This window comes from Leuciscus leuciscus (genome assembly GCF_965113295.1).
Source record: "Leuciscus leuciscus genome assembly, chromosome: 9".
NCBI lineage: Eukaryota > Metazoa > Chordata > Actinopteri > Cypriniformes > Leuciscidae > Leuciscus > Leuciscus leuciscus.
Genome location: NC_138733.1, coordinates 33594460 through 33617014, shown reverse-complemented (window position 1 = coordinate 33617014; position 22555 = coordinate 33594460). Strand labels below are relative to the sequence as shown.

General features: G+C 36.8%; 2 protein-coding genes across 2 annotated transcripts; both read left to right on the top strand.

Annotated features, from left to right (window-relative positions):
* Window positions 1-424: 424 nt before the first annotated feature.
* Window positions 425-8132, top strand: gpr171 (G protein-coupled receptor 171). The gene is made up of 2 exons (XM_082181080.1): window positions 425-623; window positions 5712-8132. The coding sequence occupies exon 2, from the start codon at window positions 6008-6010 to the stop codon at window positions 6956-6958; it is 951 nt and encodes a 316-aa protein (XP_082037206.1). The 5' UTR covers window positions 425-623; window positions 5712-6007; the 3' UTR covers window positions 6959-8132.
* A 912-nt stretch (window positions 8133-9044) lies between these two features.
* On the top strand, window positions 9045-21564 carry clrn1 (clarin 1). Its single transcript, XM_082180735.1, has 3 exons — window positions 9045-11968; window positions 14181-14360; window positions 18487-21564. The coding sequence occupies exons 1-3, from the start codon at window positions 11716-11718 to the stop codon at window positions 18750-18752; spliced, it is 699 nt and encodes a 232-aa protein (XP_082036861.1). The 5' UTR covers window positions 9045-11715; the 3' UTR covers window positions 18753-21564.
* Window positions 21565-22555: the final 991 nt, after the last annotated feature.

Below are 22555 nucleotides of genomic sequence, written 5' to 3'. Positions count from 1 at the left end.
GTAAAATTTCTAATAAAAAAAAAAAAAAAAAAAAAAAAAAAAACGAACTAACTTGACTTTACACCAACAAACATATTTTTATGAATTAGATTAAGACCATTGGTGACGAAGAATGGTTACTAAACAGGAACGTGGTTGGGAACCCCCCTGCTCCCTTTTTTTTTTTTTTTTTTTTTTTTTTTTTTTTTTGTTCTGCTGACCAGCATCTCACGTTTTTAACAGCAAAACTGCATTCTGTGTGAACCGGCCCAGTGCAACTTTATTGTCTAACACGTTGAACATGTTTAAACCAGGAACTGACAGAGAGCGCATGCAAATAAGAGTGAACAGTCTTTTTAGACTAGTGGTTTGTGGTCATCTACAGACAGCGAATCTGGAAAGTTCAGGTTTCCGGTGCGTCATTGCACTACGTGCTTTCCACCATTGGCTGATACAATTAAAACCGAACACCTAAGAAAAGAGGAAGCTGGATTTGCATTGTACTGTTGTTGAACCAACGCAGAAACTCTTCAAACAAGTATCTCAATAGCTGTTAAGGGGTTCAACAAGACCAATGTAGAGCTAGAGAGCAGAATCGCATTATTCCACCGTCTGATCTGAAGTCTCTTGGAGAGTATGATGAGGTAAGTTCTCAAATTCTAATTCTGATATGAAGCGCCATGTGTCTGTTTCTTCTCGTCTGACATTTTATGGATCTGATTAGTTGGAGGTTTCTAAAAATGTTAATTTGAGGACTGACCTTCAATATGTATTCAAAGCAAAGAGTAAAATATGTTCACCTTGGAGAGACAGGTGGGGGTAATGGCATAAAAATGTCCTTTAATGAATGCAGGAATAAAGAATATGTAGGCTATGTGTAATTGGAATTATTCAAACGTATAAAAGAACAGTTTGAATTCAAACAAATAGCAAATAATATTTAATGTTTAATAATAGATATACAGTCATTCCAAGTTTCACTGTATTTTATTGTCCATAAATGTAGATAAGTTTCCTTTTTTCAGCACATTAACTGACCACAATCTGACTCACTTCCCTAAAGAAAAATAAATGTATGCAGACAATTCAGGGTTTTTCACTCTTTATCACCATTTGCAGAATATGCAAAAAAAAAAAAAAAAAAAGAGTCCTGGTTTGTCAAAACTATATAAAATTGTCTGCCCATCATAATCCAGTATCTATTTGTAGTTTCAAATGATGATTGTTGAGAAAAAGACATCATTTATTTGTTCTGGTCTGGTTGAAATCAACTGGCACACAAGATCCAAACAAGATTGTATTGCAGTAGTGGATTAGTTTGAGAAAGATGCAGTTTTTTTACGTTGTATTTTGTTTTCCTGAAATGATAATGCTCAGGAAGCATTATAGTGAAATGCTCAGTTAGTGCTAAGACTTGAAGAAGACCGAATAAGCCCTCTGACTATCAGAAATATGGGCTTTAGGCATTTAACACTAGAACTACCGGAATTCTAACTCCTATAATGGCCATAGTCATTCTGACCGCTCATACATTATTTGCATATAATTTCAATAAGCTATATCAAATCTAAGAATAAATGGATCTGTAATGTTAGGATAGGTAATAATAAACATCAGAACACTACATTTTAATTCTAATGTATATGTGAAAATCTATTTACATCGACAACCACAGAACAGCTATTGTAATTACAGATACAAAGTCGAAAGTTATCAATTTTCTATTATTTTCTTTGTAAAATGAAAACAAATGTATTCATCCTTGGATATTAGAATACAATAACTTACAAAAACATCGTCAATATGCATTTCAATGCATGGGTAAAACTTTTATGGGCACATATGAAACGCATATGCCCCAAACTGGCCAAAACAGTCATTCTGACCGTCACGGGAAAATAATATGAAAATATAATAAACTGCGAGAAAATGAACTGATTTAGCAACCAATATTTGTTTTAGTGAGCAAAAATATCATGCTGTAAAATTACATTGAAAATTGTATGCATACGGTCATACGGTTATGTTATGAGACTGTTATGGCCATTCAAGGTAGAAATACTCAAAACTCTTTTGTGTCTTGTAATTTTAATAAAATAACAATGATAGAATAAAATATAGACACATTTAGGAAAAGTCAGGGTCCTATAGTTACATGGGTTTTCTTTCAACAAAGTTATTTTATTGCAAAATTTTAAAACAGTCAAAATGACTGCCTTGGTAGTTCTAGTGTTAAGGTAGCCTGTTGGGTGTTTAAATTGTGATCTCTTGAGTGCAACAGGTGTTGAAAAATGTAAAATTAAATAAATTAGTTGATATTTATGTCATATTTATAGCAAGTAAAAATGTACAATAAAGGCTTTATTACCACAAAACCCTTCTCAACTATTAAAAATTATATACTTTAAGAACTCCCAATTATTGTATTATTAATGCGCAAGTAGATGTGACATGAGCATAATTTCATTTGCTACTCTTTTTTAAGTGATACTGATATTAATTAATTTGAACTCAAAGCAGCAGCTTCACTTGAATTAGCAGTGTTACCTAAACATACCTGCTTGTTGTACACTCAAAAAAATTATCTGTTGAACGAACTTAATTAAATTAAGGAAAGGTTTTCCACGAAATTGAATTACATTTTTCCAACAAAATGGAATTAGTTTGAAATAATTTGTTGTAATCTTGTTGTATGAATTAAAATTAATTTAGTCATTCCTGCTAGATAAAGTTTTGTCAGGTTAACTACATTTAATTTTGTCCTGCCTTAAATCACCAACATTATAATTTTAGTTAATTTGACTCTACGATCACTTCTAATGATAGACACTACTAGTGTTCAATTGAATTAAAACCATTTTTTACATAGTAATATAAAATTACTTGTGCAGGGTTGCAAGTGAGGTTTACACATAGTGAACACTGAGCCCACAGCCTAAACACAGTCGCCACTCTTCTGCATAATGGTAACCACAAAATTCAAAAACATTACAGAAAGTCCTCTAAGTTTCTAACATAACTGAACATTAAACACTAACATTAACTAACAACATCTTTCCATTTACTGAAAAACAAATAAAATAACACCTTTTCCCTAAATTGACCCCCTTAATGCAATCCCTTGCAAAGCATGCTGGGAACTACAGATCCACTGCCCAGTTAGATGTCAACAACAATGATTCATGTAGTTTTCACACAAATGAATTAGGTTGATTGAACACAATTAAATTAAGTTGTGACAATATTAAACAATCGTGTTACTTTTGCTTATTTTAATTAATTAAGAGGCCAAAATTCATTTTTTGAGTGACATCCGGTTAAGACGAATGAAAAATATTCATGTTGACTCAATTAAATGTGGTAAACCAAATGTTTTAAAAATTACATTGATTACATTTAATGAAATTAAGCTGGAATCATTTCTATGAAGGGTTGTGTCGTATATGCTCATTTTAATTAATGAAATTGAACAAAGAGCTAAAATAATTTTTTTGAGTGTATATAACTTTGAACATTTTTAGTATTAATTATGTTTCTTATGCAAATAAGTGCATTCAAAGTTGTAATTTTATTTATTCTTTTTAATTAAATGAAACAGAATGATGCCCCCAAAGTTTCTTCATATGAGGTGTCCATTAACTTTTATGGGACCTTCTTATAAGAGCCCTCAATAACTGCTTTTATGGACGTTGAGGACAAGAATGTTTACTAGACAACAAGTTGACTGGCAGGTGGTCTAAACTTACTGGTAACTCTTCACATAAAGTGCCCCTATTGTGCAATTTTAAAGTTTCCTAATATTGTTTTGGAGTCTCCTACAACAGGTTTATATGCATCAAAGGTCAAAAAAACTGTTTCACTTTCTTATAATTTACATTTGCACATCACCACATTTTTCAATGATTCTCAAACGACTCGTCAGATGAATCAATCTCTCTAAATCCCTCCTTTCCACGAGCTGCACTGCTCTGATTGGCCAGACAGCTCAGTCTATTTTGATTGGTCTACCATGTATAGTGCGCGTGTCGAAAACAAAAACGGCCATTGACATAACAACGTCAGCTCTGCGTGTCCTCCTGAGGCTTCCTACAACATAAACTAAACACAGTAACGAACGATGACGTCGATTTTACCATATCAATCGATGAAACATTGAAAGAAATGCGGAAAGAAACTGTCTTTACCTTCACATTGTAGAGCACAGCATCTTCTCGACATGATGCTGTCCAGTATCCACAGGAATCAGCTGCAGTGTTTGAGGGGGTTCAAGTTTTCCCTGGTGTCTGCGCGCGCAATAAATGGGCGGGCAATATGCTAATGTTTCGTCTTGACGTCACAACTAAACAGCTTATGACCGGTTTGAAAAACGATTAATTTCATTGACTCAGAGTCGACTCTTACTTTGAAAGACACATTTTTTCACATCTTCATGGACACAACAATGATTTCCCTCGTGTGTTAATATGAATGAATGAATGAATGAAATCTTTATTTTGAACAATTAAAAAATAAATTAAACCAAAGACAGCAACACATGAAATATCCAACAATAAAAATAAAACAAAAACAAGAAAAAACAATTTTTTTTGCATAATAATCACACTGTTCGAAAAGGGATAGGTAGAAGCTCTAGGCTTATCAAGACCTACAATACCTAATATTTTTCCTTGTAATAATGTATGATTTGCAAAAAATGAAAACTGCTGCTTCTGTGTAGATGAGATAAGCAAAGTGCATGCGCGTTGTGCACACGCTACATTATGGCCAAGCATGCGCCCTTAAAATAGCATATGAATAACATGCGCAACGCGCCACTGACTTTAGACTAGGTTTTTCCTGGTCAGTGGCGGAATTGTTTTCTAAACCTGCAAAATAGCACCAGGGAACGTTTGCGCCGGAACACGCCTCCTCTTTGCACTGAAACCGCCCCCGGGAGCACAAGTGTATTTCCTAGTTTACCGACGTGCGTCTGTGGAGGGAAAAGTCCGCTGTGTGCGGGTGCAAAATAGGAATGATACATGCGTCGGTGTACAAAGTCAATTGCGCTGGGTGCAAGATAAGGCCCAATAACTTGATATATACGGTGCACTTTCAGATTTAAAACATTGCAGGATGTTTTCATTTACTTAGAGCTATATTATACACTTCATGAAAGGTTATTTTCAAAAATCCATAATAGGGGCACTTTAAGGTCCCATTAGTTAATGTTAGTTAATGCAATGACTAACAATAAGCAATACATTTGTTACAGTATTTATTCATTGTTAACGTTATACAACTGTTCACTGTTAGTTCATGTTAGCACAGGTCCATTAAATAATATGCGAACAGACACATCTTTCATTTTAATCATGTATTAGTACATTTTGAAATTAACATTAACTAAGATTAAAAAAATGCTTTAAAAGGATTAATGTTATTAGTTCTAATGTAATCTAATGTAGTTAACTAATGTTATCAAATGAAACCTTATTGCAAGGAGTTACCTTTTTACAACATAACACACTGTCTGGTATTCCTATCTTGATTTAATATGCTAGAATTGATGATTCGATTGCAGTTGCCTTGATACAAGTTGTTATCAAGCAAACTAGAAGTTTAAATCTAGACCAGCTTAAGCAAGTTCATACTGTATATCCATATAAACAGTTCATATATAATTGTGAAACATCATTAAAACAAGAACCATGGATAAATAAATACTTATATTTGTTCTTTTTGTCTCTTTCCAGGCTTTCGACATGCCATTTACTATCTGATGCTGATAGGTGACATCATATCTCTGTGCGTGCTAAACAGGAAAATGCTTTTGCATGCTTAAACAGGGGATTTACCACTTCCTCCTCCAATACCTCTTACTTTCTAGTGAAGTGAAAGGTAGAACTGTAATCAAATGGGATTGTTATTCTCGGTGGTCTGACAAGAGTTAAAAAGTAGACACGTGAAGAAAACTAAAAAGTATTTATTCGATAGTCTTGATTTATTTACATAGGCCTTGTTTAGAGCTTACACAGTCCAGATCCAAAAAATGGGGACTCCAAATACCAGCAACTGCGTGGTCAACGACAACATGGTGCCCTTCGCCTCCTTCTACATCCTCATCTTCATGATTGGAATGGCTGCCAGCATGGTGGCACTGTGGGCCTTCATAACCAGCCGAAGTGTTAAAAAGTGCATTAATGTTTACTTTATTAATCTTCTGATATCCGACTTCCTCCTCATGCTGGCGTTACCTGTCAAGATTGCCAAAGATCTGGGCAATGATTCAAAGAGTTTGACCATATTTCACTGCCAAGTGAGTGCGCCGCTCATCTACATCAACATGTACGCGTCCATCGTCTTTCTAGCTTTTGTTAGCGTTCAGCGCTACCTCCAGATCACTCGCAGCTCCAAACTGCTGCGATTGCAGGAGGTGGGCTTTGCGGTTCTAATGTCATCGGTGGTCTGGTTCCTCGTACTCTTCATCAATGTTCCTAACATGGCCATTCCTATCAAAGAAAACATCGAAGACAAAGTTGGGCTAACATGTTCTGACTTAAAAGATGATTTCGGCAAGCACTGGCACACATTGTCTGTATTTCTGGGCATGGCTATCTTCTTCAACGCTTCAGTAGCGGTGCTGTTGTCCAACGGCCTGGTCTTGAAGCAGCTTTGGGGTCGCCGTGAGTCCGACCCTGAGCAACAGGCTAGTGCCCGACATGCCTTCATAAACATTGCATTGGTGACCTTGGCTTACGTGGTGAGCTTCGTGCCGTACCACGCTGTGCGTATGCCGTACACTTTTACGCAGATAGAGGTCATCACCGAATGCACCCTGAGGAAGAATCTCTTCCTGGCCAAAGAATCTACTCTACTTCTCGCCATCCTGCACCTGTGCTTTGATCCTGTGCTGTACTTTGTCATCTGCCGTGCATTTAGGCGTCAGATCACGAAGGCCTTCTCAATCAAACGTGCCGTTCCAGATGCAGATCCAGAGTGAAACTTCCATTGGATGAGAGTTACACACCAATTATAAGAATCCATTGTTGAATCTGAATATAGGGTGAAGAAAGTTTCTTGTTGAACTGCAGATTGGTAATGTAGGAAAAGCAAGAAAGCAGAATAAGTCTGGGGGAAAGGAGAATGCACAAAGACCTTTGGCCAAAAATTGCACAAAATTTCAGTTGAAAAAGTCACTGCAATACAAGTTCATGAAAATGTTTGAGCAAAATATGTATATATTTAAACATTAAGCCTTCTAATATGACTAAAGCTACAGAAGATGGACTGTGCAATAATGCTCAGAGGTTGATTATACAATGATGTTTGTACTGTATTTATTTTGGCTACAGCTTGTAAATCATCAAAGTGATGTTTTTTGAAAATGTAAAAATGCAGAAAGTTTTCTGTGATGGTGGGTTTAGGGTTAGGGTGATTTGTACAGTATAAAAATAATTGACTATGGAAAGTCCCATGTTTTGTCTTTATATTGGGACAACTGATAAGAAGCAAAGTGGGAGAAAAGATTTGTGATGGGACAGGGAAAGGACCAAGAGACTTGCACATTTTTTTTTAAAGTTTTATTTATGTAAGCATTGATCATTCAGAGTAAATTGTATTCCAGATCCAAAATTCCTAATAAAAATCTACAAATCAAGTATAATTTAAATTGTAAGGGTGGATTATAAAGAGATGTTTTTTTAAAGACTCTTTTAACTCTTAAAGTCCTCCTGTAGTCAATAATTGTATCCCTTAAAGCTCATATTTGATTACCAAAATAACACATTTAAATGTTTTTTTTTTTTTAGCTTGAATGTAACTCTACACCCTTGCCTCATTTAGTATATGCGGTTCTATGAATTTGCAAATTATCCACGCCTCCACTCACTCACACCAGCTCAGAGATCCACTTGTTGATGATCACTCGTTGACCTTGATCACTCATTGACGTCAGAAACACCAGCGATTTCAAACCGCATTTTTGAGACTGTCTTTGGTTCACTGCAGTGTTAAGGCGAAAATACTCAGCAATGCTGTCGACTTAAGAATTTGCACATGGTTTGTCTTAAAGCATATTACAAACACCACATAGACATATGAACAACATTAAAAGCTTGATTTTCACCACAGGGGGACTTTTAAGATTTTTAATAAATCAATACCACTATTAATAATGTCTCTGTCTTGTCTCTTATTTCATTAATGACCTTTTTGGTTGTATTTTCAGTTACCTCATTATTCCCAGAAATGAGTGAAAGAGACAGAATTGATGTCAGTTCTGTGAGTCATGTCTCTGATGATATGACTGTGTCAGACAATCTTAGCGTAGGCTGAGTTAGAAGGTTATGTCAAAACATGGACATGAAAGAATGTTTTTGTATATATACACAAATGTCACAATGTGTAGGAGCATACAATCAGATTTCAGACGAGACCACTTTGGCAAGTTACTTGAGTTTACTGAACACAATTATCTTTGGCGGTATCGTTCCTTATGGGGGTTCTTGCTTTATAATTAATGACATACAGTATATAGCTTTAGCATTATCCAAAGGAAGAGCATTCCACAGTTTAGGAGCAATCACCTCAAAGGCATAGTCACCTTTAATCTTTAATCTGGAGCGAGGGACAACAAGACCAGTTTGGAGGATCTTAGATTCCTACTGGAGTTATAAGGTTGCAACAACTCTTTTATATAAACAGGAGCTTGGCCCTGCAGTTATGGGGAGCCGTTTGTAAAGCGGCTCACGCTGAAAATAACAGCAACATTTTGTCACATTAGCTTCAAACAATGTTTAAAAAACTGGTATGAATTTTTGACGGTCACTTTTTAGCACATTTACAACAATATTTGTCAACTTAGAGATATTTTAAATAGTTAAATCTAAATATCAAATGTTACACCTAAATCTAAATGTTAAATCTAAATCTAAATGTTAAATCTAAATCTAAATGTTAAATCTAAATGTTAAATCTAAATCTAAATGTTAAATCAAAATCTAAATGTTAAATCTAAATATTAAATCTAAATCTAAATGTTGAAACTAAATGTTAAATCTAAATCTAAATGTTAAATCTAAATGTTAAATCTAAATCTAAATGTTGAATCTTAATGTTTTGGGTGAAACTAAATATTTAACTAATATGCAAATTTAGATTTGATAAATGATAAACATTTAGATTTAACATTTAGATTTAACATTTAGATTTAGATTTAGATTTAACATTTAGATTTAACATTTAACATTTAGGTGTAACATTTAATATTTAGATTTAACTATTTAAAATATCTCTAAGTTGACAAATATTGTTGTAAATGTGCTAAAAAGTGACCGTCAAAAATTCATACCAGTTTTTTAAACATTGTTTGAAGCTAAATGTGACAAAATGTTGCTGTTATTTTCAGCGTGAGCCGCTTTACACACGGAGCCCCATGCAATGCTCTAAACACAATCACAAGGATTTTAAATTGAATTCTAAATCTGACATGGGAGCCATTGTAATGACATTTTAATTGGTGTTACATGTGATCTCTTTGATGACTTAAATCATAGTTAAAAGCGCGGCGGCAGCATTCTGAACCACTTGTAATCGTTTCAAAGATGAATTAAGACAAGTAAAAAGAGAATTACTATAATCAAGGCAGGAGGAAATGAAAGCATGCATGATCATCTCCATCTCCACTGTAGACACAACTGGCCTCAGTTTTGCAATGTTTCTCAACTGATAAAAACAAGTACGAACCAGAGAGTTAACTTTATGATCAAGACTCAAGGCCTGTCAACACATAAATTATGAAGGGGAAGTTTAAAAGTGCTCTAAGCGATGTCACACGTTTTTTAGGCTGACACATTTTTTGTCACATCCAGCAAACATCTCCTCACTATCCGCTAGCTGCCTGACCCCTGATCACACTGTAAAAAACACGATCTCTGTAGACAGCCCAGGCTCCACAAATGGCAAGAAAAACAAACTGGCTCAGCCTGGACCACGAAACATAACAAACAGTGTTCCAGCCAATAACCGACAAGAATGATTTGGGGGTGGGGGTTGGGGGGTTAGTGTGCGTGCACATGAAAGGGGGGTGTGGGGAGTGGAGGAGAGAGAAGCATGAAGAGGGAAGTTAGCTAGAGGAGAGATGTCCTAAACAACGACTAACGTTAAAAATGTATATTCGTGAGAATTTTGATATGGCCGACACACGACCAAAGAGACGACGTTCCGATGAACGCGTGCATGACTGTTTCAGGAAGCACAGAAGGGAGGGGGAGGGGACGGGATGAGGAGGAGGGAGGGTCGAGCTAGCCTCCGTTTTGTTTGACAATACTTTGAACGTCAACAAGAAGTGACGTCACCCAACATCGCTTAGAGCACCTTTAACAGAGAGAGATAAAGGGCCACAACTTTCCCTCACCTTAGGGACAACACCAGCAGGAGCCGAAGTAAATGCTTCTGTTTTTTTCCCAGTATTTAATTTTTGCCATTCAAACTTTTATAGAGTTTATACAATATAAAAGAACAGACAATTTCATAATTTCATGAGGCAACAAGTATAATGCAAAATGCAAAGGGGCCAAAACAGGACCCTGGGGAACACCACAGGACAAAGATGCTGTCGATGAGGCATAATTCTGAACTCTAACTGAAAAAGACCTGATATTTGATAAATCTGATAAATATGAAGATAACCACTTCAAGGGTGTTCCAGAGAAACACACTGCCTCTCAACTATGCAGTGATGAACAGTACCAAAAGCAGTGGTAAGAACAGAACAGTTACCTGCATCACCTTGCATTAACAGAACATTAAAAACCCTAAGAAGAGCCGACACATTATAATCATTTTAAACAGCTGTAAGTTGATGAACACACTTTTCCAGGACCTTCGCCATAAAAGGTAACTAAGAAATGGGTCTATAAATTTTAGGCAAGGATGGATCAAGATTGTTTTTAGGTGGTTGAACAACAGCTCGTTTAAAATAATTTGGAGCCTGAGCAGATGTTGGTGAATTAATAATTATAGAAAGCACACATGGGCCAATAGCGTCAATAACATTTTTATAAAAAGCAGTGGGTACCACATCCAGAGGACCAGAGGAGGTTTTCATAGAGCTAATTAGTTTAGTGAGATCTTCTAATGTTATCGGAGAAATCTTATCCAGGGTTATTGGCCTGGAGATAAAAGGTATTCGAGGGGAAGGAGGAGGAACAATGCTATCTCGAATATTTTTGACTGTTGCACTCAACTGAATATATATATTAGACTAAGATGAATAGATGCTGTAGAACTATTGTTCATTTTTATTTTATGGGAACTAAATTTAACTAAATGAATTTACACATGTAGCTATCCATAAATCCTCCATCATATCACACACGATAAACTCCATATTTAAAGTTCAACTGTAGCAGTGAAATGGCTTTATTAATTGGCGAAGGAGATGTTGATCCAGTAACCAATCCAGGGTAAGGTCACATCATGCCCGATCACTGGTGCGAGACATTCAACCCGGTTGCTTGGTGACGGAGTGCAGTGAACGCGCTTGGCGTAACACTATCCAGAGAAGACATTGGGATACAACTTTACTCTCTCAACATGTGTATTTGAGCATAAGAGAGCACTTTATAGCATTCATGATTTAGACTTGAGGGGAAATCGACAACAGCACAATGTCTTTTCCCATACTGGATTACAGGAAGATTGACGTGTGGATATCCATTGATTACTGAGTCTGTGCTCGTCGCCGTGTCAAACACAATGCCTAGCCGTCAAAAGAAAATCATATTCTCCATCGCAGGGGTGCTCTGCTTTGGTTGTGTTCTGGTCGTGGCAGCTGCGATGGGGACTCAGTTTTGGGTTCAAGCGGCTGTTCTGTGTCAGACGGGCGCACAGATCGTCAACGCATCGGGAGCAGAGCTGGAGAAATTCATCGGGAGCGCGACCTACGGGCTTTTCCACGGGAAGGGGATGAAACAGTGTGGTCTGGGAGACAGACCCTTTTATTTCTCTTGTGAGTAACTTAATCATCGTAAGATAATGACAGTAAAAGTCTTAAAAACACACCAGAAATATAAAGAGTTCTTTAGGGGTTCTCATAGCAATGCAATAATACAAGACAAATTGCAATGAGCGCCTTCAAAAGTATTTGGACACTCAAATTCAACCAATGCCATTATAGCCTATAACAAGAATAACAATTCACAAATATTTGGTGAATCATAAAACAATAGATATGCTGTACAAAATGAAGGAAGTCTTTGTGGTTGCAAATATAAATGATAAGAAAAGCTCTTGCATCATTTGTTTGCAGGCACCACTTTTTTGTGATTTGTGATTTTGTATCAAATGCAATGACATTCATATATTTTTGAATGTGTCTCCACTGAAGTTATGTTATCAGAAGGCTGGTATATAGTGCATAGGTCATATGGACTACATTTGAAAAAATATATTTTATTTTTGGATCCTTTTTGAAGCCTTAAAAGATCCAAATTAAAGCTTGGAAAAGAGCAACCAATATATTATTAAAATGTTCTCCTTTTGTGTGCTATAGATGAAAGAAAGATTAAAAGGTTTAGAACAACATGGGTACATGATGACAGAATTGTAAATATTAGATGAAATATCCCTTTAAATGTCCAAATACTTTTTTGCGGCCACTGACTAACAAACCTCTTTCAAATGTTATATATATATATATATATATATATATATATATATATATATATATATATATATATATATATATATATATATATTACCACCAAAAATAAATAATTAAATGATTGTGTTTTCATGTTTTACGGGGACTTTCCATAGACATAATTATTTTTATACTGTAGAAACTGTAGCCTATAGGCCTATTTTATAAAAAATGGGACATCTTCTCCAATGTAGGGTTTACCAGGCCACACACACACCCACACACACACACACACACACACACACACACACACACACACCATCTTTTAGTCATCAACCTAATGCTTTGGAAAATCGTTCCTGCAGCCTCCAAAAGTCATCACACATGCATAGCAGGTAAATCCCCTTGAAAGTATACTTTTAATGTAAGAGTCAAAGGAGCTGATTTAAGAGACATCTGATTCATTTAGAACCTAGTAATATGTAGCTTTTCAGGTTTTTTTTTTTTTTTTGAGTTTTGGGAGGGACTAGTCTCGTTGAATGGGTCTCAACTGATGGATCTTTTATGACAGCTTCATGTACAACAGCATTCTTTCCTAATGAGATCTGGAAAAGGCCCAGATACCAGAGCCAGACATTTAGTAGAACAAAAGTGAAGTGAGGTGAAGGCCAAGTATGGCAACCCATACTCATAATTTCTCTCTGTATTTAACCCATCCAAGTTAGTGCACACACATTAGGAGTAGTGAGTAGTGAACACACACACACACACACACACATACACACACACTGCAAACCGTGAACACACACCCGGAGCACTGGGCAGCCATTTTTGCTGTGGCGCCCGAGGAGTGATTGGGGGTTAGCCTAACTCTCTAACCATTAGGTCATGACTGGCCGCCTTTAAAATTGTGTCATTATAAATTAGTTTTTACTCGTAAAGAGATGCATACAAATTGGGGACAGAAAGTTAAATTTTATTGTCCATTCTGTTTGTCACAGAGAGGAAATTGTCTTTGACACTGGTTTTGCATATATCCATAAATTAATCCAATAAATAAATGCTTACATAGCGACACACAAACACAGAATTAAACAACTGCATAATTCGGCTTGACACATGTCCAAGCATCCCACAATAATATTAAAAAGATAATACTGCTAATATTAAATTAACAGAGATTACTTTTAATCATTTCATTTCATACCTACACTCAAACTGTAAAAAAAGGACTTTTTTAGTGAATTTGTTTAGTTTTTCACTTATGAAAAAATTCGAATATAAATATTAGTCTTTCTACTTCAAAATGTCATGTTTAATTAGTTGTTTTACCTGCCAATTCTTTGTAATTATTTGTGAAATGTTCTTGCAATTTCTGAGTGAAAATTTCAGTGCATTTTATAATGATCACTCAAAAGGAAACACATGCAACAGTCTCTCACATAGACAGTGAGATTGAAGACAATGATGACAAATGAAAAACTGTCTCCCCACACATTTTACTCATGTATGAATCAGAATGATTCATAGCCTTACACTCACCTACAGTTTGAACTCTAGAAATCTCTTTACTCTGTAGTTTTTCCTGACCTGATGGACGTGGTTCCAGCCAGTCTACATGTGAGCGTCATCTTCTTCTGCGCAGTGCTCATCATCTTCTCCTCGGTTTCCTGTGGGTTCTTCTTCTACAATGCCTTCGGAAGCCCATATGAGACACTGCATGGACCCCAGGGCCTTTACCTCTGGAACATGATAACCTGTAAGACTTTGCTCTCTCTCTCACACACACACACACACACACACACACACACACACACACACACACACACACACACACACACACACACACACACACACACACACACACACACACAGACACGATGCAATCTGTAGCCGCTTACCCTAACCGTACCCATCACAACTAAGTGCCTAACCCGAACCCTTACCCTAAACCTACCCTTAACCTCATTGATTTAGTAAATACAAGTAATTAGTAAATATAATACCATTAAACATTTACTTAAATTCATAAGAAAAGAAATATGTAATAAATATCAAACTAACTACAGCATTTACACAATTTCTTTTATAGAAAGAGTCATTGGCAATGTAAAGTTTTTTTTTTTTTTTTACCAGGTCAATAGACGCTTGAATTCTTTTGTCTTGAGAGAAAATCCAGATCCTGAAGACAGAATGTGATAAATATTTCACACATACATCCACTCAGACAGGGTCTGTACTGAACCACGATAGGAACGAGCCTCTGCGATTGTTTATCTGTGAGTAGTGAGAAAGTGAGCTCAGCTATACCGAGAAGAGAGAATTGATAAATGACATGATAAATAAATAAAGTGATGGAAATGAATGCGCTTGGTGGAACTGGCCAGATTTCCACTCCATCTCTAGTGTCAGGTGCCTCTGTTGTGTTTGTACTGATGGAGGCCATTTGACCTGTCCACACAATTAAACCATTAAGTCAAAAAATAAAGCAGGATCACTTGCAGTGATGGGAAGAGAGAACACTGTTAAACTTTGGAGATCAATAGCAATTCCGAAGTAGTATACAGTATATATATATATATATACACACACTACCCGTTCAGTAAGATTTGTTTATGTTTTTAAAAGAAGTATCGTATGCTCACCAAGGCTGCATTTATTTGATAAAGAACAATAAATAAAAAACAATAATATTGTGAAATATTATGACAATTTAAAATGACTTTTTTCTATTTTAATATATTTTAAACTGTAATTTATTCCTGTGATCAAAGCTGATTTTTCAGCATCATTACTCCAGTCTTCGGTGTCACATGATCCTTCAGAAATCATTCTAATATGATGATTTGATGCTCAAGAAACATTCATTATTATTATCAATGTTGAAAACAGTTGTGTACATTTTTTTTCAAAATTCTTTGATGAATAGAAAGTTCAAAAGAACAGCATTTATTTCAAATAGAATATTTTCTAACATTATAAATGTCTTTACTGTAACAGTTTAACTCATCCTTGATGAATAAAAGTATTGATTTATTTTATTTCTTTCCCCCAAAAATAAAATTAAAATTCTTACTGACCCCAAACTTCTTCTTTTGAACTTTCTATTCATCATAGCATCATGAAATAAAAATGTAAATAACTGTTTTCAACATTGATAATAATCATAAATGTTTCTTGAGCATCAAATCATCATATTAGAATGATTTCTGAAGGATCATGTGACACTGAAGACTGGAGTAATGATGCTGAAAATTCAGCTTTGATCACAGTTGATTCAGCTTTTTGATATACAGATCACACTTTACTGTATATTCACATAGAAAACAGCTTTAAATTGGAATAATATTTCACAATATTACTGTTTTTGTTTGTATTTTTAATCAAATAAATGCAGCCTTGGTGAGCAGAAGATACTTCTTTTAAAAACATTAAAAATCTTACTGACCCCAAACTTTTGAACGGTAGTGTATACATACATACATACATACATACATAATATTATTTCAACCTAAATGAAAATTCTGTTATGATTTACTCACCCTTCTGTTTTTCTAAACCCTTTGTCCATGAAGCAACAAAAAGAGATGTGTGGTTGAATATATTGACTACTGTTTTCCATACAATGAAAGTGGATGATGATTTCTACCTTTGAGATCCAAAATGGTAAAAACGTACCGTAATGGTTTGGATACGTTAGCGAAATTTTGCAGGCAAAAAATATCCGTTGTCTGTTGTCAATAGTGTAGTGAAGTAATTATACTGAAAACTTTGTGTGCATTTAAATATGTTGTACAGAGACATCAATGACGGGAAATGTCATTTGTTCTGCTTCTGTGTATCTCATGACTGATCATTAAACGCATTAAATAGCAACTCCAAAGGGCAAGACTTTCAGTAAGTAATGCTTTGGACTATTCTTCACAAGACTTGTATGTGTTAGTCATATGAACTACTTGAGGTACTTTTCTGCCCTTTTTGAAGACTGACAGTATAAATCACCATCCACTGGCATTGTATGAAAAAGAGCAGACAGAACTGTTCATTTGGGCTGTAATTGAAGGCTCTAATAAAAGGCTAAATGTTGATAAAGTATCTCTTATACTTGCCAAGATGAAGTGCACTTATAAATGGCAAGTGAAGCGAAGTTCTTTTACAGTAAAGGGATGTGGTAAAAACCCAAGCTTCAAGAATACAGCTAAACTCATGGATGGTTGCTCTGAGACTACTCTCATTTAAAGTCTGCATGAAACGGAAGTTGCAATTTTCTTTTCTTCTTTATTGTGACCTTGAAACGGCTTCTTGAAGAAGAACAAATGTAGACTTGATTTCGTCAATTGTGACCCTGGATCACAAAACCAGTCATAAGTTGCACGGGTATATTTGTGGCAATAGCCAAAAATACATTGTATGGGTCAAAATTATCGATTTTTCTTTTATGCCAAAAATCATTAGGATACTAAGTAAAGATCATGTTCCATGAAGATATTTTGTACATTTCCTACCATAAAGATATAAAACATGTATTTTTGTGAGTGAATGCAGCACAATCGCGAACATAAATGGAAAACTTTATAGGCGATTTTCTCTATGTTTTGATTTTTTTGCACCCTCAGATTTCAGATTTTCAAATAGTTGTATCTCGGCCAAATATTGTCCTATCCTAACAAACCATACATTAATGGAAAGCTTATTTAAAAAAAAAAGAAGCTTATGCTTTCAGATGATGTATAAATCTCAATTTCAGAAAATTGACCCATGTGACTGGTTTTGTGGTCCAGGGTCACAATTAGGAATTGATTGGATGGTCGTGGTTTGCTATTGGTGGATCCCATGTGAGTGACATCAGCAGAGAAAAGAAGAAATGAGCTGCAAGAGGGAGGGGAAGCTATTTTGATTAAAGATTACGAGGATACATTCATTAAAAAAATAATGATATGCATGGATAAATCATTTATAATAAATACTGCAGTTTTCCATAATAGATTAAGAATTGTCCATTTTGATTTCATGGTGACTTTAAATGGATCACCCAAATATGAATAATTTACTCTGCCTCATGTATTTCAAGCCTGAATGACTTTCTTTTTTCAGGGAAACACAAAAGAAGATACATTGGACTTTTATTGACTTTCATTGCACGGACAATGTTGTTTTGGACCCCATTGACATTCATTGTAGCTCAAAAACATGAGAATGATGACCTAATTTTCATTTTTAGGTGAACTAACCATTTCAGAATTAGGGAAGCTTGTTTCTGCCCAACCCGATTTAACGGCAATTCACACGAATTTTACAAGGTGGCTAATTCGTACGAATTCATGCGAACTCACTCGTACGATTTTTGGTAAAATCGTACATATTTTACGAATGACCTACAACTGGCCCCACCCCTAAACCTAACCATCACGTGGGTTTAGACAAATCGTATGAATTCACACGAGTGAGGACGTACGAATTTATACGAATTAGCCACCTTTTACTCACTCATACTGTACGAATTGGTCGTGAGATAGCTTTGTTCTGCCACAGAATAAAAAAAAAGATCTCACAATTCAGACTTTTTTTTTGCAATTGCAAGTTTATACCTCACAATTAACACTTTTTTTCCTCAGAATTGTGAGTTTATATCTCTCAATACAGACTTTATAACTTGCGATTTCAAGTTTATATCTTACAAATCTGTGTTTAATCCTCGCAATCCCGAGTTTATAAATTCTGAGTTCATAAACTCACAATTCTTACTTTTTTTTCTCAGAATTGTGAGATATATACTCACAATTGCAAGAATATTACTTTTTCATTTTTTATTCTGTGGTGGAAACAAGCTTCCGTAAAGAACAGCTTTTCTATTATGCAAAATGTATTATTCTCTTTCCTGACAGGTTTCTGTGGCTGCTTGGTCCTCATTCTGTTCTCCTCTGAGGTCAAGCTGCATCACCTGACCGAGATCATCTTCAACTTCAACGAGGTCAGCTTCGTCTACAAGACGCAAAGCGAGAGGTACGACAGATCCTTCTGGCTCATCTTCCTCGCCTTCCTCACGCACGGTCTCAACATCTTGCTCATCCGCCTTGCTGGGATCCAGTTCCCCTTTCAGGAGGCCAAAGAGTCCGACATTAGCACTGGAGCTGCGGATCTCATGTACTGACCAGCTCTTTTGTTCTACTTCTTCCCCTGCACACGTCATCCTACCGCAGCGATTAGCGCTTCTCAACTGGAGCCTTCAGTAAAGCAGCATCCGGTTTGTTTTACAGCTGAACAGGCAAGGCACATCTAAACCTCTTAAGCTATTCAGACCATGTGTGGCGGTGAACTTGGAGATGCTCGTGTGTCTGCGAGAGAGAAGGGTTCTTATCTCGCAGCGGGGAGGCGGGAGCGAGGAACTCTCTCTTTCAATCAGTCTGCTGATGGAGCATTCATTCTGTCAATCACTGAAACAATTAACGCTCACCATTTCAAACGGCTGATGAAAACACCCTGTAGTTTCCAGTCTAGCTGGGGACATTACAGTTTCCTTTCGGTGTGGATCTTTCTTTCATAGTCCAGTTGTAGCACAAAGGGATGCCACAATTGGCAATTCTACAGTGACTCCAAAAAGTATTTTGACACTTAAGCCACACTCAAATATTTATGAATGTCGTTGCATTAGATAACAAAATAATCAAGCTAAGCAGCACAAAAAGAAGTTTGCTTATACATCCACTAAAAATCAGCAAAAATGGCTCAGAAATGTGAAGTTAGCTCTGAGCAGGGTTATTGTTAACTGAAACTAAAGCTAAAACCATTAAAAAAAACATTATTTCCATTAATTGAACTAAAATAAACAACTGAAATATTTTAAATTGAAGTAATAAAAAAACTAAAAGTATAACCTAAGCCTGAATAAAAACCCTCTAAACTAATAGTAATAAAAAATAAAAAACACAACAAAGTTACTAAAACTTTCAAATTAAAACAGAAAACCTTCAAATAAAATGTAATTCAAAATATGTTACAAAAAGTATAATAGTATATCAAGGATACTAAAATAACACTGGCTCTAAGATAAGATGTAGAATCATTTGTAGAATCATTTGTCTACAGTTGCCATGGCCCATGTGTTTTGATATTTTGTTATCTAATGCAATGCCACTCGTAGATTTTATGTGTGTTTTTAGAGCCATTTTATAATGATATTTACATTTCTGGTATTTGCCTACATATAATTTAAAGAAAACATAATGCATAAAATAAAAAATAATAAGTCACATCAGAAAATAAATCAAATGTCTTTAGACCAACAACCATGTCTTTAGTATTTCAGATACATGTAAAACATTGGCCACATACACACTGTAAAGTTTCAGGAGTGAGAGCCGCATTTAAATCGTTCTGTGTGTGTATGGAACACGACACACTCCCAAAAATGCGACGAAAGACAGCGTGGTAACCTGGCATCTTGTGTGTTTGGTATTCTCTATTTTTGACAAAAGTAATATTACAGTGACCAAAGACTCGTTATGTCCTGCTATTTTAACTGTACCACAATCTCCTGAGGCGTCATGTGTTGTTTATGTTTGTAAAGGCTCGTTCACACCAATAACGATAACCATAAGGATAACGTCTAGGTTACTAATGTAACCCTCATTCCCTGAAGGAGGGAATGGAGATGTTACGTCAGAACTGAATTGATTAATTTGGATCTTGTCTGAGAGTCCAATCACCTTCGAGTGTAAAATAAACGAGCCAATGGACTTTGGCGCACCCCGCCCTGCAAAGTGGGTATCTCGCACATTCAAGTTTTCTGCTGAGGAGCCGAGACGGTGTGTCCCGGCCGTTCAGCGGTGGTACAGCTATTGTGGCGACGGGACGTAACATCTCCATTCCCTCCTTCTGGGAATGAGGGTTACATTAGTAACCTAGACATTCCCTATCAGTCAGTCACGTTCAACGCTACGTCAGCAGCGTGACTGTGGCTGCAGATGCCATATGCCCCAGGAGCCTCTGAAATCGTTTCAGTGGAACCGCCGTCCTGCCCTTGAACGAATTCAGGCCGCCTGAGAATGCTCATTAGTGAGATGTGCTGTCATGTTGACCGAGTCCAAATCCATACCAAGAAAAGAGATTCTCTGCATGACGGAGAGTTTGCTCTTTTCCCAGTTGACCCCGAGCCCCAGTTGGCTGAGGTGCTGGAGCACCAGGTCCCTGTGTTCGCACAACTGCTCTTGCGTGTGGACCAGTATGAGCCAGTTGTCGAGATAGTTTTCTTTCATAGGAACAAGGGCCGCATCCACAACTTTAGTGAAGACACGAGGCAACAGGGACAGCCCGAAGGGGAGGACTTTGTACTGATATGATTAACCCTCGAACGCAAAGCACAGGAATGGTCTGTGTCGAGGGAGAATTGAGACATGAAAGTACACATCCTTCAGGTCGATCACTGCAAACCAATTCAGCATTTTAAACGGTAGCCGGTGAAAGACCTGATTCAAAACACACAGGTCCAAGATCAGTCGTAACCCACCACCTTTCTTAGGTACAATGAAGAATGGGCTGTAAAACCCTGACTTTATATTGGCTGGAGGGACCGGCTGTATCACATCCTTCATCAGTAGGACTGCGATCTTTGCACGCAGGACAGGTGAACTGGGTTCCCCTGATCTTGGGGGGACGCCAGACTAACTGAATTGCATAGTGGAGTCTGATGGTCCGAATTAGCCAGCAAGACGGCCTGAAACACTAGCCAGGCCTTCAGAGACTGTGCAAGCGGGCAAAAGGAGAGGGGGATGAGTGTGGCAAGGCACAGCGGCAGCGATTTGTGGACAAAATTGCATCGCAACTGCGCACACCACCAGGGGGATCTCCACGTACCCCACGTGAGGCAGCGATCGAGGAAACGAGCGCATCCAGAAACACACTGGTGGAATGACATCTTTAAAAAGACTCAACTTCACTCCAGTGCTTGCTCATTAAGGGGAAAAAGCTATAACATATTTTTATTTCCAGAGTAACATAAACCAATGGGTGTATAATCTTCAGGAAGACCCAAGGCCCAAAATAACAAACAAAACTGATCAAACTAACTTCCCTCAAAGTATCCAGCAAATTACCCTAAATACACTAACAAAACAGAGCGAACGTGATTTCAAAGAAAAGGGCAGGTCAATCCTACAAAACTCACTGAAAAGAAAAGACATAACAGAATCTAAATCATGTACAATAATGGTCTGACGGCTGGAGAGGAGACAGGAGAAGTGTGACCGGCCCGGAATCGCAACAGCGAGCGGAAGGGATAGTTTTAAACCCGTGTCAATCAAAGGGGTGGAGCCAGGTGGAGGGGTGGTGCTTAGAACAAACAGCAATAAAAATAAAAAAACACACAGAAATAACAATAACGGAGAATACAAACAATATACAGAATAAAAACATATACGAAATTACACATAATTCCGTAACAAGAGCTTCTTCCAGGTTCGTAGAACACTTGTACCGTTGATTGCAGAGCAGAATCAACGAAACGCTCGGCTCCGAAGTGAAAGCTTGAATGTGCGATGCAAGCGCCGCTTCCTTATATACCCACTTTGCGGTGCGGGGTGCGCAATGCAAATCTCGCACATCAGTGTCCAATGGCTCGTTTAGTTTACACTCAAAGGTGATTGGGCTCACAGACGAGATCCCAATTTGTCGTTTTAAATCTGAAGTAAGGTCGATTGTGACTCACCGATAGGGAGCTATATTAGCGTCCACACGAGCGGACGATATCATTCTGTTTATTCTAAGCGTGTGCTCGCCTGTCACTTTAAATGCTCGAGCTCGTTACAGCAGGATGGATTCTGATTGGCTTTCAAGATTTTTATCGTTCATCAGTTGGATAAAATCGTTCTGAAAAGTGATTCCAACGATATCGTTTCTCTGTGTCGTTATCGTTTTAGCTGCGATGTGTACTCGGTTATTCTTAAATATTGAGAACTA

Coding starts and splice junctions, on each gene's coding strand:
- gpr171 (XM_082181080.1), top strand. CDS start 6,008: ATGGGGACTCCAAATACCAGCAACTGCGTGGTCAACGACAACATGGTG.
- clrn1 (XM_082180735.1), top strand. CDS start 11,716: ATGCCTAGCCGTCAAAAGAAAATCATATTCTCCATCGCAGGGGTGCTC. Junction 11,969..14,180: donor CAGACCCTTTTATTTCTCTT/GTGAGTAACTTA, acceptor TTTACTCTGTAG/TTTTTCCTGACCTGATGGAC. Junction 14,361..18,486: donor CCTCTGGAACATGATAACCT/GTAAGACTTTGC, acceptor CTTTCCTGACAG/GTTTCTGTGGCTGCTTGGTC.